The sequence below is a fragment of the Artemia franciscana genome, chromosome 4 (assembly GCF_032884065.1).
Source record: "Artemia franciscana chromosome 4, ASM3288406v1, whole genome shotgun sequence".
In the NCBI taxonomy this organism is placed as follows: domain Eukaryota; kingdom Metazoa; phylum Arthropoda; class Branchiopoda; order Anostraca; family Artemiidae; genus Artemia; species Artemia franciscana.
This window is the reverse complement of record NC_088866.1, coordinates 12580491-12599413: the sequence shown is the minus strand read 5'-3', so window position 1 is coordinate 12599413 and position 18923 is coordinate 12580491. Positions and strand designations below refer to the sequence as shown.

At 36.9% G+C, this 18923-nt stretch overlaps 1 protein-coding gene across 2 annotated transcripts in view; it reads left to right on the top strand.

Moving 5' to 3' along the window:
* The window catches only part of LOC136026014 (uncharacterized), a 117523-nt gene that overhangs the window by 57569 nt on the left and 41031 nt on the right, over positions 1–18923 (top strand). For both annotated transcript variants that reach the window (XM_065702164.1, XM_065702163.1), the window contains 2 exons: positions 4297–4439; positions 9899–10191. In XM_065702164.1, coding sequence (XP_065558236.1) covers positions 4297–4439; positions 9899–10191 — 436 coding nt within the window. The remainder of the gene's footprint in view (positions 1–4296; positions 4440–9898; positions 10192–18923) is intronic.

Below are 18923 nucleotides of genomic sequence, written 5' to 3'. Positions count from 1 at the left end.
ATTACAATTATTAATTATTTGCAATAGTTAGTTAATTATTAGTTTGCATGCTAGGTTTTAGCAAAGGACAACAGAGCTTGTATATGTTATTTTTGTCCTTTACTTTATAGTCTAAATAAAAGTAAAGTTGCAATTTACTGCAACTATTTATTAGTTGCATTAGTTAGTTAATTATTAGATAATCATGCTAGGTTTTGGTAGATGAGTCAGATGAGTTACAAACCTTCTCCCAGTAATGGGTTAAATTGCATAGTGAAGCAGAACACCATCGTGGGAGGATCCTCTATAGGAGGACAACTGCGGCAGGGCGTAAGACCCAGATTTATGGACAACAGCCTCTGTAAAGGGCTGCCTCGACCCTTTCGGGGTACCTGCAAGACTGGGAAACTTGCGGTCAATTTTTCCCACTTGAGGAGTGGCGCCCCTCGAGGAAATTATAGCCTAGTAAACAACACAGCACTCGTACGGGATTCTGATTATTGGGTATTTTTCTGGGCTTGGTTTGTTTTGATGGGCGTTTTAGGGCTGAAAAACCTCTTCCTAGCTAATTTTTCTACTATGGACTGCCTCCCCGTAGTAGCATAATATTTGTAGGCATGAATATATAATGAGTCGGAGGTAATAGGCTTGGGACTGTCTGTGCAGGATTTCGACTCTTGTTGATAGAAGAACATCGCCAAGTTCTGAAAACTATGTTGTGACCAAGATGGGCCCAGGATTGCACAAAGCCTCCAACTTACTGGAGGTCCCAGGGACTTCTTGCTGTCCTGTTCAAAGCCGGCTTAAGCGCTTCGGTGTAGACATGAGAAGATATGTTGGTCCCCATCCTGAACTGGTATCCGGGATCACTGCTTTTCCTGAGGCCAAAATAATTTCAAAGATTTAAAGAACATGAAAATTGGAACTTGGAATGTTACGACGTTAAAAAGTGACTATCGCATCGACGTTTTGACTGACGAATTCAGACGGTTTGAACTGGATTTATTAGGAGTTTCAGAAACTCATATCCCAGGGGTAGGAAGCATGAAATTAGGTGACATAGAATTTGTTTACTCAGGCAGGAAGGATGGGGTACATAGACAGGGAGTGGGGCTCATGATGAATAAGGAAGCTGCTAAGTCTTGTTTAGGCTGGGAAGGTATTAATAAGAGAATACTAATTGCTCATTTTATGACTAAAAAGTTTAGGGTATCAGTTATAGTAGTATATGCCCCCATTGAACCAACTGATGGGGATACTAGTGACTAAGATGAATTTTACTTACAGTTACAGGAGCAAATAGACAGGGTACCAGGTAGAAATAGGGTGTTTTTGCTAGGAGATTTTAATGCCCAGGTTGGTAGAAATAGGGATAGATGGTATCCTAGCCTAGTTAAATTTGGTATAGGAAAAGAAAACAGTAATGACTATAGGCTTTTGCAATTTTGTAGGTATAACAACCTAATTATAACCAATACGGTGTTTGGTCACAAAATGGCCCATAAGTTGACATGGTATTCACGTGATGGTAAGACAGCAAACCTTATTGATTATGTTATTGTAAACAGAAGACTAGCAGGTTCAATAGAAGATACTAGGGTGTATAGGAGTGCCGTTATTGATTTTAAAAGTAAAGATCACCATCTAGTAGTGTCTAAGGTTAATTTAAAGCTGAAATTTCGGAAGGGTAACTCCCTTCCGGAAAGTTATGATGTTGGTAGACTTCAGGATGAAAATTTGAGAAAAAAAATTCCAGGAACAGTTGAGTACTAAAATTGAGAGTTTAAAATTTGACAATGTGGAAGATGGATGGAATAATTTCAGAAAAAAACAATTTGTGAAGTTGCTGATGGTGTCCTAGGGAAAGACTGCAACTAGGAATATTAGTGAAAAAGCTTTATGTTTAATAGAGAGTAGAAGGGGTTTGTATAAGAATTATCTGAGTGATAGGTCTTATGAAAACAAAAGGAATGTAAAGAAATTGGAGAAAGCATTAAAATATGAACTAAGGAGATATGAAGTGGAGGCGATGGATAAAATTGCTGAGGATCTGGAAGATGCGACTAGACGGCATAATAGTAAAATATTATACTGGCATGTTAATAAATTAAAAGGGAGTAGCCAATCCGGACTAGTCCCAATTAAAGATAGAAATGGGGCCACAATTAGTAATAAGGAAAAAGTTAAAGAAAGATGGGTGGAACATTTTGAGAATGTGCTAAACCGAGATACAGTTGCAGGAAAAGATATAGATGAAAATGAAAAGATTTGTGATACCTTGGATGTGAAGGAAGATTTGTTTAGTGAGGAAGAATTAGCGACAGTACTAAAAGGATTAAAAAATAATAAGGCTCCCTGTGCTGATAGTATGATTAATGAGTTTCTTAAATATGGTGGCTCTGAGGTTAGGAATAAGCTACTGAAGATTATAAACATGATTTTTGAAAAAGGGGAAGTACCCAATGATTTTAGGAAAATCTTAATTAAACCACTGTATAAGAAAGGTGACAAGAGTGAGTGCCGTAATTATCGAGGCATTAGTCTGGTCTCTGTAGGTAGCAAATTACTGAGTAATATGATACTTTTTAGACTGAGACATACTGTAGACAAAGTTATAAGGGAAGGACAATGCGGTTTTAGAAAAGGCAGAGGATGTGTCGACCATCTTTTCACTCTTAGGTTAATAATTGAGAAGTCCCTTCGTTGTCAAACACCTTTGGTCCTCAGTTTTATCGATTATGAGCAAGCTTTCGATTCTGTTGATAGAAGAGCTTTAACAAAGGTCTTATCGTTATATGGTATACCAGAAAAATACATTAAAGTGACTTGCGCTATGTAAGAGAATAATACTGCTGTGGTTAAGGTAGGAAATGAGGTTAGCAACTGGTTTTGTATTAAATCAGGAGTTAAGCAGGGTTGTGTTTTATCCCCCTTTATATGGATCATTTTGATGGACTTCGTCTTAAAGAGCACAGGAAAGGCAATTGGAGACCATGGAATCAAATGGGGAGGAAGAACGCTCCTGGACTTAGATTATGCTGATGATTTAAGCATATTAGATGAAAGTGTGAGCAAAATGAATGAATTTTTAGAGGTTTTACGAGTTCAGGGTGCTAAAATAGGCTTGAAAATTAATGTTAAGAAGACTAAGTCACTAAGACTAGGAATAAGTGAAGATGAACAGGTGACATTAAGTAACGAAAAGATTGATCAGGTTGGGAGCTTCAGTTACCTTGATAGTATTATTAGTAAAGATGGTGGGAGCAGTGAAGATGTTAAAAGTAGAATAGCTAAGGCTCAGGGTGTTTTTTCACAGTTAAAAAAAAGTTTGGAAGAATAGAAAGATAAGTCTACAAACCAAGATTAGAATATTGGAAGCTACAGTGATGACAGTGGTCAAATATGGCTCTGAAGCATGGGCACTCCGAAAAGCAGATGAAAATTTACTAGATGTTTTCCAGAGAAATTGCCTAAGGATTGTTCTGGGTACCCAGCTGACTGACCGTATTTCAAACAGTAGGTTGTATGAAAAGTGTGGTTCAATCCCGCTTTCTGGGGCTATAGTGAATGAAAGGTTGAGATGGCTAGGCCACGTTCTACGGATGAAGGATGACAGATTACCGAAGATTGTCCTTTTTGGCCAACTGTCTGGGGCTACACGGAAAGTGGGTCGTCCTTGTTTGGGTTGGGAGGATGTCATAATTAAAGATTTAAAGGAAATGCGAACTTCCTGGGAGGGTGTAAGGAGGGAGGCTTTAAATATATTAGGTTGGAGGAGGAGCGTGCGTAGCTGTGTTGGCCTCAGCCGGCTTTGTGCTGCAGTGAGCTATTAGTAGTAGTAATAGTAGTAGTAGTAGATATCCGTTGTAGAACATCACCCTTGCTGAAAGAGCTAAAAACTCGTGATTGGCGGATAACTATTGTTGTTACCAATTTCTAGACCGTATATTCCTTTTTAATAGGACAGTCTAACTAGTTGGCTGAAAACAAAAGTCAAATACCAAGTAAATTTCACGAGCGGATTTATGGAGTTCAATTTCATACATTGTTCTTTTTGCCAAGATTATTAAGACCTAAAAATTTCAATATGACAATTATTACGGTGTTATTCTGTTATCTCTTAAGACTCATTTATCTAAAATTTTCTATACTCCTAGTTTTATTTACTTAAAAATAAGGCAATTGTCACAGGACGCACGAACTTAAACGAATTATTTGTCTTGGAAAATTTGGACGTTTCCTGTCAAGAAGATTTGTGATTCGGAAAATTACGATTCCATCGCCTTCTAAATGTTTTCCAAACTTTCGATTTTCCAGGTTGTTTCTCGTGGAAATGAAATTGTAATAGAATTTTATGCCTCTCAAGATGGAAGAATGCACAAAGGCTTTCACATTACTGTTCACCAGCTCCTATCGAAAATAGATGAAACGAGGCTAGGAAAAACTATTAAGAGCGAAAAGTAAGTATCGAATAAGGTAAATGTTCAGTTTGTATAGAATCTCGTCCTTTATTTAGATATTGTTTTGATGTCCAAATAATTATAAAACTCTATACAATTTTTGTTATGTGTAATGTTAGTTAACATTATATAAAATTTGGTCAGTTTTGGATCTTCGACAAATTTTAGTAATACTATCTCAACATCTTCCAGCCATCCGATTGAGCTGAAATTTTGTATATTTATTGATTTCCATTGATAAAGCATGACATTTAAGCTATTAGATTATTATTTTATTCTAGCTATTGATTGCCACTTTGTTGGCATGTTCTTTTGCAATTTTGAGTCAATGAAATAACAATGTTAACAAAGAAAATGCTTTTAATCTCAAATGTCCAAGATATTATTTAAAGATTAACGCTAACAGTTTGGGTCGGTAATGACGCAAGAACTATTAAAACTTCCTGATAATGATGGTCATGTGGTTTTTATATTGACACTAAAGGGTACAGTGTTTAAAGGGTCCTTAAATAGGTGTAACATAAATCAAGACTACCCAACTATTTTATCACCATTTTTTCTATTTTTTGGTTTATTTAAAGCTAAAAAAGGTTCAAAACACAAACCACTTTATAATTTGAATCTACAATTTGGGATATTATTGACACAGGTCGCTGTTTAAAATCGTTCATTATCGTTATCGACTGGATACGTCATATCCAATGTGTAAAAATGTATTAAGCTCGAAATTAACTATAGAAAGTTAGTAGCAAACGGTAAAACTACAGCCAGTTCTGTAGTCCCCGGTCTTGTCTTCTTTTATCTAAAGTTGGGGATAGTTCTGATGCCTAGGAATCCTTAAGATATCGAAAACTGAGGATGCTAGTTACCAATTACAGTTTTCAGAAAAAGAACAAAGTAGATAAGATAAGCCATAAAGCATACACAAACAAACACACACACGCACAGACACACACTCACGCACACATACACACAGACATATATATATATATATATATATATATATATATATATATATATATATATATATATATATATATATATATATATATATATATCAATTGATATGAGGCGCAGGCCAAGGGGAGGACCTTACCCCTGGGGGTTCATAGATTGAAAACGGGGCACCTTCACATGGGAACCATAATTAGAGGCGGAGGAGGACGAAGACCCATCTGATCCAGACTGAGCTGGGCCCACCAGTGTTTGGCATGTCCCGTCAGCTGAAAAACTTCCTCCAGCAATAGAAGAAATTGCATGGTACTGCAGAATAGCATCATGGGAGGACAACTGCGAAAGGGCAGAAGACACAAATGAGGGTGTCAACAATCCCTGCTAGAAGCGAAGAAGGTTCGCTTGCCTTTGCTTTGACAGTGAGCCAAGAAACTTTTCCTCTTTAAAAATTTCTATTGGGCATTTAATGAGATCATGGACTAGGGCTACCGCATCCGGGGAAACCGAAGAGCAAGTTAATGCGCTAGGGGAAACCGATGGACAAGTTACGAAATTCAGGGCACCCGATGTACTGACAGCGAACAACACTGGAAACCCATTTGGACAAAATTTGAACAATCTGTCTTACAACCGACTTGCAACCATAATCAGAACATTAAACCTTTGGACACTTTGCCAAACCAGGAAATAAACACATGATCCTCCACAAAGCAAGCTGATACAATTGGGATATGATTGGTCTTTAAGAGACACATCTAACAGGTAACAGGGAAGAACAGATAGGGTACGCAACACTCCTATCATCTGGCAGGTAAGATGGAACACACAGGCAAGGAGTCGGCTTTTTGCTCACCAAAACGGTAAGAAAAACTCTTATTATCAGTGATGTCTGTCTCGGAAAGATTGATGATCATTCGACTCAAAAGCAAGTTCAGCAGCTTCTCCCTAGCTTAAGTATATGCTCCTGATTCATCATGGTGGGATGAGGAGTCTGGAGATTTTTAACTCTCAGTTTCAGAGCCTTTTTGACACTATTCCAAAGAAAGACTTCCTTATAGTCCTTGGAGACTTCAATGCCATATTGGTAAATGAAAACAGCAGAAACGAGGATATAATGAGAAAATTTGGAATTGGACAGACCAACAGCAGAAGAGGGAGACTTATTGGATTTTTTGTAGAGACAGTGACCTCTTCGTAACAAACACAATGTTCAAACACCGGCGAAAAAGGAAAGTCGCTTGGTGGTCCCCTGATGGAAGGATTACCAGCATTATTGATTACACACTGGTATCTGATCGGTGGACATCTTTGTTCATAGACACAGTGACTCTCTCCGGTAGATACTTAGGCTGTAATCGCAACTTCCGTATGTCTTCAATTCGTCTAAGGTTAAAGGTCGTTGTCAAATCGAAGCACTAAGTCCCGAGATTCCGTGTGGACGCCCTGAAGCACCAAATGACGAAACTAGAGTAGAGAGAGCAGCTAAAAGAAAAACTATCAAAGATCACACAAGAGACACCCTACCTATTTATCACAGCCATAATTGATCAGCTTGTGTTGCAAAGTAGCAGGACTATATGTGATACAGTCGGACTCCTTCTCGGCTGTAAATCTTCCGGAGACAAGCCATGAATTACCCAGGAGATCGCTGACATGAGAAACGATAAAAAAATTCTCAGAAACAAACAAGTTTGAGGCAGCAAGGATATGTTAAAGCAACTCACACACCAAATCGAGAAAAAATCGCCGGGCACTTAAAAACATAATAATCGAAATCCCTGAATCTGTTCAAAAATGGGCGTAAAATCATCACTTACGCAGGAATCCAAAATCGTTGGAAAGCCCGTTTCCAGGAAAAGCTAAATCTCACTGTAAATCCAAATCCCGCAGTCCTTCAGAAGTTTCTAGCATAAATAAATGTGGAACCACCCATACCACTCTTAATGCCAGAGGTAGAAAACGCTGTGAAATCCCTCAAATCTAACAAAGTACCTTGGAGAGACAGTATACAAGCAGAATTGCTCAGAGTAGAATCTGACTTTGTTATCGATCTTACCATTGAAGAGTAACAGCTGTGTGGGAAATAAACAACTATCACGAGTTCTGGGTCAATATCTGTACTGGTCCTCTTGCACAAACAAGGATCCAAAAGCAACTGCGACAACTACAGACCCATATCACTAACTTGCTAACCCACTAACATCCTCACGAAAATACTCCTAGACCTCATAAGAAATATGTGATACCTGAATATCAAGCTGGATTCAGTTAGAATAGATCCACTGTACACCAAATATTTGTCATCAAACAAACCATGGAACGATATTCGGAATTTGGTAAACAACTTTACCAACTGTTCATCGACTTCAAGGAAGTCTTCAACCTAATCGTGGCGAGATGGTCTCTGGCATATCCTGGCTCACTACGGAAATCCCTTAGATATTATCCATATAAAAAGTAGTATGTATTTGAAGGTAAGAAGCATGGTACAGACTTATTGGTGAAGGACTTATTGAGGATTTTTCTACCGCTACAGGTGTTCTCCAAGGATGCCTCCTCTCACCCACCCTTTTCTGTCTATTCCTAAATAGTGTGCTAAAAACATGGAATGGCTTTGGATACCTTTGTGGTCTTCTTGCATATGATAAAGACACTTTTTGTTGGAATGGAAAAAGAGTGGAACTTCAAGCCAGCGGAAATACTATCAACAAAGCAGCTATTTTCTTTGGAATAAAGCTAGACGCCAGCAAGACTATGGTGATGACAGTATCACGGCATACAGAGACTCGCCCCCCCCCTCCTCAGCAAAGCCACTATTCTAGGCTTGTAAATTGAAGGAGTCGACCAGTTTATTTACCTAATAAGTGTGCTAACATTCATAAAAAAACCCTCAAAGGGCATCAAACGATACTTGACCTTTGCCTCCACGTACCTCAAGTCACTGCACTCTATTTGGAAAAGTAAATACCTACCCTTAAAATTCAAGATGCGACTATTCCGTGCCTTAGTGATCCCACTTGTAACATATGGAGTAGAGACATGGAATAATAAGGCCGATAATAAGAACCGACTGGCGGCATTCTCAAAATCAATCTCTCTGAGGGCTCAGTGGCATCACTTACCTTGAGCGAGTATCAAACGAACGACTACTGTCCTTCTTGAATTACCCTCAAACCATCATGCAGACCATGAAACTGCAACAGCTTCGATGTTTAGGACATTTTCAGCGTATATCCGCAGCCCAACTGCCCAAAATAGTCTTTGAAGGAAGAATAAAAATCTATCACCCAAGGGGACGACCTCCCAAGCGCTAGTGAGAAAACTTTTCTGACCACTCCACCCCAGTGCTGCTGAGGGCTGCAACAAATAGGGAGGCATTCCGAAAATATTATTTAGATACCATTAGCGAAGGATCCCCGAATTGGTCAAACTGATGAGAGTTAAGCTATATATATATATATATATATATATATATATATATATATATATATATATATATATATATATATATATATATATATATATATATATATAGCTTAACTCCCATCTGGCAGGGTTGACCGATATATTTTAGGCTCTTTGCGGTAAAGGGACAAAGATACAACATCAACAGAATTTGGTTCCAGTTTTCTTTTACATATATTGCTGACGTTTATGGAATAATCCATAAACAGACAGTCGTGTCGTAAGTAAGTATAAGTCGTCATTTACCAAACATGAAAAATAATATATATATATATATATATATATATATATATATATATATATATATATATATATATATATATATATATATATATATATATATATATATATATATATATATATATATATTATTTTTAATATTCAGTAATTGACGACTATATATATATATAACTATAGAAATGGCCCTGATAGGATTAAGAATTGCTAAAATCATTGTTCTAGAAAACGTAAGTCATCAATATACGTAAAAGAAAACTGGAAACAAATTTTCTTGACGTTGTAACTTAGTCCCTTTGACGTAAAGAGCGAAAAACATAATGTCATAAAACTACTGTTTGTTTGTTGTTTTTGCTATAAGTTATCCATGGCTTCATAAATGACAAAAAAAAAAAATTCCAGGGTGTTGGAACAAAGCCTAAAAATCACATTAGAGCTGGAAAAGGCCGTAATTTACATAATTCGACTACCTTATAAAATGGCCATTGCAAAATTCTATTCTTGTTTCCTTAGAGGTTTAGGGTAGGATAGGTAGTTAAAAGGACATGGAAGGGGGGCTGGTTGCCTTAGATGACTTTTTGCTCTTAGAAAGCACAATATCATAGAAAATCAATAGGTATTCATTTGTAGATATACAATTAATATATTAAAGTTACGACACAAAAAAGACATTTTGGTAAATGCCTTTAAAATAATTCAATGATGTTTTGAGCAAAGTTGTAAATCCTTTAAATACGCGCTTGCATCCGGATACATGTCTACAGAATTCAAAGATAGCTTGCTCTTAGTTCTATTTTCCACAGTCACCTTCAAGGATATATCCGTCCTATTCGTCATTGGTATCCACCAGGCTATTCCACTGAAGCTTGGCTCATAGGAAAGCCATCAGAAAAGGTTTGGATCCAAGTTCATTATAAGGTAAAGGACGAGAAAATCCTCCCTGATCCCTACAGAAAAAAAGAAGAGACATGTAAAGAGAAATGGTCTATTTACGAAGCTGCCGAGATTGGGAAGGAGCTTATTGGTAGTCATTGCAGCGATAATAGAGAAAATATCATTAGAAGCTATTCTTCGAAGTCCAATCAACTTTTAATAGGTAAGATTTCATCTTTTTATGCAACATGCAAGTTTTTCAAAGTTCAAATCTTAAAAATCCCTTTTCACAATGGAAAAAGGGTTTTGGCCATTATGATATTTCTAAAGCATGACGAATGATAGCTCTTTCTCTTAACTCTTCTTTTTAAAAGAGTAAAAAACTCTAGCGTAAAGAGCGTGGCGTTGAGGAAGAAAAGCCCCTTTCATATACGGAGTAATTTCTGTTCGTTTTAAGTTTTAATGTCGCTCCTTACTTTCATTAAAAAAAAACTTGTTTTTCTTTTGTTTAATTTCTGGACGTTTTTTAATTAATGCATGTTTAGGTCTTGGCTCTCCGCACATAAATCATTAAAACGAAATTTACATTATAATTTCTTTTGGCTAAATGGCTTTTCCATAGTTTTAGTCGGAAGATTTTGAGAAAAAAGGAGCGAGGGAGGAGGCCTAGTTGCCCTCCAATTTTTTGATTACTTAAAAAGGCATTAACTTTAAATTTTTTACGAACGTTTTCATAAGTAAAAAATATAGGTAACTTACGAATTAACTTACATAGCGAACTTCTGTATTCGTATGTTTTTATTTCGTATATAAGGGGGCTCGTCCCTCGTCACTCTTTAAATTAAAGTTTAAATTTTGTCCCAATTCCTTAAGAATGACCCCTGAATCACAAAGGCCGTAGAATAAGTAGTTGTAATTACTAAAAATACTTTAGCGTAAAGAGGGAGGTATTACGAGGAGGTAAATCCCTCATATGCGTAATAATTTCTGTTCGTTTTCAGTTTTAATGCTGCTCCTCACTTTCAGTAGAAAAAACTTTTCATATTTATTTTTTCATTGTTTTTTTTAAATAATGCTAGAAAATCCTGCGCCCCCTCCATTGAAAGTCTCTTCCCCCATGAAAATTTCCTCCATGGAAAGATCCTCTCACGTAACCCCTCCCCTTAACTCTCCACCCAACAAAAAAAATCCCCCTGAAAACGTCTGTACACTTCCCAGTAACCATTACTATATGTAAACACAGGTCAAAATTTGTAACTTGCAGCCCCCCCCCCATGGGGACTGCGGTAGAGTAAGTCGTCCCCAAAGACATTGTTATTAGGTTTTTCGACAATGGTGAATAAAATGGCTATCTCAGAATTTTGATCCGGTGATTTTGGGGGAAAATGAGCGTGGGAGGGGGCCTAGGTGCCCTCCAATTTTTTTGTCACTTAAAGAGGGCACTAGAACTTTTAAGTTTTGCTAGAATGAGCCCTTTCGTGACATTCTAGGACCACTGAGTCGATACGATCACCCCTTGGAAAAAAAACAAAAAACAAATAAACACGCATCCGTGATTTGTCTTCTGGCAAAAAATGCGAAATTCCACATTTTTGTAGATAGGGGCTTGAAACTTCTACAATAGGGTTCTTTGATATGCTGAATCTGATGGTGTGATTTTCGTTAAGATCGTATGACTTTTAGGGGGTGTTTCCCCCTATTTTCTAAAATGAGGCAAATTTTATCAGGCTCGTAACTTTTGATGGGCAAGACTAATATTGATGAAACTTATATATTTAAAATCAACATTGAAATGTGATTCTTTTGATGTAACTATTGGTATCAAAATTCCATTTTTTAGAGTTTCGGTTACTATTGAGCCGGGTCGCTCCTTACTACAGTTCGTTACCACGAACTGTTTGACCATCCTGCATATACAATGTTTTAATTTTGTCTGACATCCCGCTCAACAATTTCTGAAATTTTTACCTTTGTGCCCATAGTCTTTTTGGAGACTCAGGATCAAACTTACCCCTTTTCCCCAAGAGCCAGCCTTATAAATTAACAATGGGCAACTTGTATAACTTAAAATACTTGTCCCAGGGAGTGTGGGGGGTCTATGTCATCCCTGTAGACATTAGCTATTTACCTTTACAAATCTTGATCAGATGTGTTTGGGGAGAAGGCAGATAAAAGGGCATGGGAGTGGGCTTGTTGCCCTCACATTTCAACATTTCATTATATATGTCTTAAAATTTTAAACCTAATATCCTCAGCCATTCTTGGGATATTGCAGATATGCCTTTTTAATAAACTGGATGTACATAATGTCTTTGATTTAGTTTAACATAACACTTAATATTCCTCAAATTTTCGATTTAATATACTCAGCCTTTTCGAATACACCCAGATTCAAACATTTCCTCTTTTGTTAATGGTAAATCCTAATATAAAAATGGGCAAATTGCGTAATTTACAATTCTTGCGCCAACACTGTTGTGAGGCTGGGATTCCCCCGAGGCATAGTTAATTTACCCTATTACAGTATGAATAAAATAACTTTAGTTTTAATTTCGACTAGTGCTGAGGGGAGGGACTCCTAAAAAAGGCAGGGAATAGCTACCCTCCAATCAGTCTTCAATATCCCTGTCTACAAACCCCAAAAGTTTCATCTTAATACCCTAAGCCTTTTTGGAGGTCCAAGATTAAACGAGCCCTCTTGTCCAATAATAAACCTTACATTTGACAATGGGTAACTTGCAGAACTTATAGCCCTTGCCCAGGTGCTTGGGGGGTTATGATTACCCCGGAGCCATGCCTCTGGGCTATCTTGAACAATACAGCTATCTCAAAATTTTGGTCGGATATGTTTGGGAGATAAAGGGCGTGGCAGGGGGACTGGTTGCCCTCCAGTCTTGTTTTATTCTTATTAAGAGCACTAGAATTTTCAGTTTCGTTTGAGCCCCGTCCCAAGCATTTATAACCAGCTCTTCCACATTAATTGGCTCTGGGAAAAAATAATAAATATTAATTTATTGAATCCTAATGGCTGTTTACTATACTCGACACTAGATCAATGCCTCTTAGTTGAACATGTTGGTTACTTCATAATTTTAATCGGTGTTCGAGGGAGGGTTCTAAAAAGGACAAGGAAAGCCCTTTACTCTCCAAGCACTGTTCAAAATTCACTGAAAGTTTCAACTTACAGACCTCAGCAGTTCCTAGGATATTGTTGATTCCCCCTTTTGAAAACACATATTGTGTCTTGATTTTGGTCAAAATTTCTCGAAAGTGGTCAAAACTAGATATAGTAAAAGGTCCAAGCAGTCGTAGTCACAGTCGCAAGTTTTCACAGTCAAAAGAAGTCACAGTCTAAGTCACAACCAACCGCATTCGCAACCACAGTAGAAGAAGTGGTTCTGAAAGTTTCAAGTTAATACCCTGACCTGTTCCTAACATATTGCAGATAAACCTTTTTGATAACTTGGATGAAGACGGTATCTTTTGATTTAGCTCAACATATCTCTTAATTTTACTTGAAATTCCACCTCAATACTCTTACCCTTTTCAGATACACCCAGGATCAAATATGCAAAGAATGAAAAACTTCCATGATTTAAATTCCCTGCCCCGAAGACTCTAGGGGCATGAAATTCGCTGAGGCATAGCTTTTATATCTTATGACTATTTTGAATAAAATAGCTTTTTAATTTTTCTATCAGTGCTAACGGGTGCATCTGAGAGCGCAAGATGGGGTAGTGGGGTTGGTCTCCATTCCTTTTTTTTTCAAAATTCCTATCAACTTGCCTTTGAAGTTTCAACTTCATACCCTTAGCCATTCCTTAGACATTACTGTTGTGTCTTTTTGACAACTCTTTTGCATATATTGTGTTTCAGTTTTGCATGACATCACCCCCGACATTTTCGAAAAAGGATTTCCTGCATGTCCATAGCCTTTTCGGAGGCACCCGACCAAACATAACTAAGCTTATTTATAAACAATTAGCGACTTTTATAGCTTAACAAATTTATCTCAGGGGCCGTGGGGAGCTACGAAATCTCCGAATGTATTGCAATTTGACTTTTGAACTATTTTGAACAAGGTGGACATTCCAAAATTTTGATCAGATGTTTTCGAGAGAAGGGTAACCAAAAAGAGCATAGGAGGAGGACTTTTTGCCCTTTGATCACTTCAACATCCCCCTCAACATGACTTGAAAGCTTAAGCTTAACACCCTCAGCCGCTATTTAAAGATTTTGATCTAATGTTTCTTTGGAAGGAGGGCAGCAAAAAAGGCATGGGAGGTGGCTTGTTATCCCTCCTTCCACTTTTCAACATCCCCCTCAACATGTCCTGAAAGTTTCAACTTAATACCCCCAGCCGTTCTTAAAATTCTGCAGATCCGCTTTTTTGACCAACTTGATGAACAAAGTAGCTTTTGGTTTAGTTTAACATAGCCCACTACATTCTCCAAAGTTTCACCTTAATACCCTTATCAATTTTGGATACTCGCGGAATCAAACATTTTCCCTTTTACTAATGATAAAGCTTGCATACAAACAATGGGAAAATTGTTTACACATTCCCTTGCCTATGGGCTGTGGGGCACACAGCATTCTGAAGGCTTGCCTATTAGAACTATTGACTAGTTTAAAAATATGACAATTTTGAAACTCCGGTCAGTCTTAAAAAGAGGGGGCTTGTAAAAAGGTCAAGGAAGGGGAAGCTTGTTTTTCCTCCAATCACTCTTCAACATCTCTTCAACATACCTTTAAAGTTTCAGCTTAGTACCCTTAGTTGTTCCTTGGACATTGTTAATATTTCCTGTAGACAACCAACAAGTGCATAGTGTGTTCATTGTATTCGGCATTCCACCTAACAATTTCTTAAATTTTCATCTTGATACACGAAGCATTTTTGGAAATCCAGGGTCAAACATGCTATCTTTCCCCAATAGAGCCCTTAAATGTTAATAATGGGGCAGCTTGCATAACTTACAGCCTCTCTGGGGCCCCCCGGAAGTTTTATCATCCTCGAAGGCACAGTTAATTGACCTTTGGACTATAATGAACGAAATGGCTATCTTAAAATTTTGATCAAATGATAATGGGGAATAAGGGTGTGGGAGGGTGCTGGTTACCCTTCGATCACTTTTGGCTCTTATAAAAGGTACTAGAACCTTAGATTCCTAATCGAATGAGCCTCCTCTTAACTTTATATTACCACCACTTCCATATGAAGTGCCTCCAGGAAAGAATGATAATAAATAAATAATAATACGTAGAAGCCTTGGCTCTGTATTATAGGCAGCACTAGAGTGTTGTCTGTGATTTCCTCTTGTATCGATGAATTTTTCTTTTTTTTTTTTGTTCTTCTTTTCTTTTGTTTTTGTAATGGTTGGACACGTGATATCATACTTTTCGAGTGTGCCACTGATCTTGGTAATACATTATTTGACTACCGGGTAGAGTAGGGAGGCTTAACTCTCGTGTGAGATCCCGTGAGTTTGGCATAATTTCTTCAATATATTATGTTTTCCGTGTAATTATTTCTTTTTAGTTTGACTCCTCTAAAAAAGACCTGGGTGCACACGCTTGCAAAGTTTATCTTATTTTAATTTTTTTTTTTTTTAACTTGGTGTGAAATCCCTAAATATTAAGGTCATTTTTCTGTAGGCGATTTTTCAGGCTATTTTAATTACAGTAAGTTTTCCTGACTCCTCTTCGAATACCTTTGAGGTCTGCTTGAGTCATCTTGACTGAACTATGCAAGCATATTTTTGAATATGTTCAAGGTCATTTACGTTCTAGCAGCTTTCACTTTAATCCTTGACCTTGAATATGTTCAAGGCCATTTACGTTCTAGCAGCTTTCACTTTAATCCTTGACCTTGAATATGTTCAAGGCCATTTACGTTCTAGCAGCTTTCACTTTAATCAAGTTTTTCATCAAAATCCAATCCTGTGAAGCATACAACTAGGCACTTAATTCATAAGTAAATGAAAATATATAGCCCCATATAAGTAACGAGCAAAACTTTAAATAAGATAACGTTGAGAAATATTTCGGCTCCATTTCTAGAAGCCAATGTCAACAGAAACAAAAGTGAGGAAAGTAGAAATGCTGAACTAAACAGCTGAAAGATACAAGCAAATTACTTAAAGGGAAAAACAATAAGCAAAAAAAAGAAGATTCAAATTAACTGGAGTTTAATAGCACGACACTATGAAAGCTTGAGCATCGTCTTCTGATACAAGGCTATCTGAAAAGAAAAGCTTTCGTTGTCATGAAAAAGTTCCAAACAACTCAAATATAGTGACAAAGCACTACAAAAATTCAGTCAAACATGCACTAGCTTCTTCTTTGTGTACTTGGGCATAATTCAGTTTATAAAAATAGTTGCTAACTCTAATACTTGTTGGGCCATAGCCTACACTACACCCAACTCGAAAGGCTTCACGGGAATATTACTTCTAGTGAATTCAAAAGGCCTTGTGTGGCCTTAAGAGACCAATTCTACTAGCAACTAGTGAGGAAGCTAGCAAGAAGTGTGCGAATTTACTACTCAGACTAAACGCAGCTGTGGTCCTTTTAACCGTCGGAGCACTTGTTATGTCCTTAAATACTATTAAGTATTTAAGTACTATTAAGTAAATACTATTAAGTATCCTTAAATACTATTCTTCGTTGTATTAAGTGCATTTTAGCGAATATAAATTACAAAAATGACATTCAGCTGAGATTTAAACTTTCGTAAGTTGAAAAAAAAAATGTTGCGAAACTAAGACTTTCTTTTTTGCTCAATGATATAAAAGCTGAAAGACAATGTTCTACTGTTCAAAATCTAATCTTGAAAAGATAATAAATTTTGTGAAAGCAAATGGTCACCTTTTTTCCATTTAGAAAGTGCAGAAACTATCTATTCTATATGACGGTGACAGGTGTTATTAGAAGTAATTTTTCTTCCGTCCTGTCTCTTTGGGCATTAAAAAACTTTTTTAACGTGACAATGCTTGAAAATAGCATTGCCCGATTCTTATATATGAGAAAGGGTTTGTCAAGATTTGACGACAAATTAAAATACGAAGAGAGGGAAAAAGAAGAAAACATGTATAGTAATAAAAATGGACTTTTTTTGATAAACACGAATCTGAAAAAGGAGTAAACTATGCTTTTCATGGACATGTTCTGAACATCCTCTGAATCGCCCCTTTAAGTAACTGCCCAGTTCCTTTAAAAAAATCATAGCATACCAAAACAATATTCACAGAACTGCCGAGGTTAGACAAGGTCTTAAATAGTGAACAAAAAAAAAATTCACCTACACAGAAGAATATTTCATTGAAAAAGGACAACATGGCATCACACAGGTATACACGAAATGCCTCTAGCCAAAACAGGATTTGGTGCTTCAAATCCTTAAACCAGGCGGTTCTTATGCATTACTTAAGTAACAAAAAAAAAAATTCAACTGAAAGTAAGGAGCAGCATTAAGCCTTAAAACGAGCAGAAATTATTATGTTTATGAAGGGGTTGTCCCCTCCTCAATACCTCGCTCTTTACGCAAAAGTTTGACTTTTTGCTCCAATTAACTAATAATCATTATTTGAACATTTAGCTTTTTTTAAAGTTCTAAATAGACTGCCCAATAACCAATACTATATATAAGCAATGGGCAAAGTTCACAGCTTGCAGCCCTTCCCCGGGGTTTGAGGGGTGGAGGGGTCTCAAGTCATCCTCAAAGACATAGTTACTAGATCTTTCGCCTATGCTGAACCAAACGACCATCTAAAAATTTTGATAATGTGACTTTGGGGAAAAAGGGGTGTGGGTGGGGGATAGGAGCCCTGCAATATTTTCGGTCACATATAAAGGGCACTAGAACGCTTCATTTCTGATAAAAAGAGCCCTCTCCTGACCCTCTAGGATCAATGGTTCGATATGATCACCTCTGCAAAAACAAATACAAACAAATAAACAAAATTCCACATTTTTGTTAGGAGCTTGAAACCTCTGCAGTAGGTTCTCTGATATGGTGAATCTGATGGTGTGATTTTCATTAAGATCACTTGATTTTTTGGTGGTATTTCCCCCTTCTTTTAAATTGGACAAATTTTTACAGGTCCGTAACTTTTGACGAGTAAAATCAAACTGGATGAGTTTTGTATATTTTTAACAAGCACCAAAATTCAATTCTTTTGATGTATCTACTGCTAGTAAGGCTCTGTTTCTTAGAGTTTCGGTTACTATTGAGCCGAATCTCTCCTTTTTTACAGTTAGTTACCACGAGCTGTTTGATAACAGGGCAGTCCAATTTATCAATAACTTAATGTCCCAAAAATATATTAATAACGTATATAAAAGAAATTTTTACTCAAATGGACTAGTAAAGCTGTTTTATAAGGCATGTTATCCAGATTTTAAAATTCAAACTAGAAAATTTAACATAAAAAATGAAATCGAAGCCAGGAACAAAATTACATAGGGTATGTGTGAAAAAAGCTAAGTAGTATCGATGAATAGTTTCAGTATTTGGCTGTTATGATGCTGTCTAGTCAAAGCTTGATTTTTTCACCCAATTGACAAGTTACTTGGATTTTTGCAGCATTATTAAAACATTTAGGAAAATCAAGAGAACCAGGGTAATTTTCACCCAGTCGACAAAAAGGGAATGAAGTGAAAAGACAAAATAAGGTATTTTGCCAAGGACCTCTGCTAGCCGTCCTTCCTTTACTCAAAAAAAGAACTAATCTTTTGACGTGAAATCTAGCAAATCAGGACACACATGTGTCTTAACAATATTTCTTCTGTTATGTTAGATTTCACATCAAAAGGTTAGTCATTTTTTTTCTGTGTCTGAGCACTATGGATGACATGGAGGTGTCTTTACCAATTTTTTTTTCGCTAAGTTTTTTCAAATGGCTGAGAATCGCCCTTGTTCATTCGGTTTTCCTAATCATTTTGTATTGTTTCTTT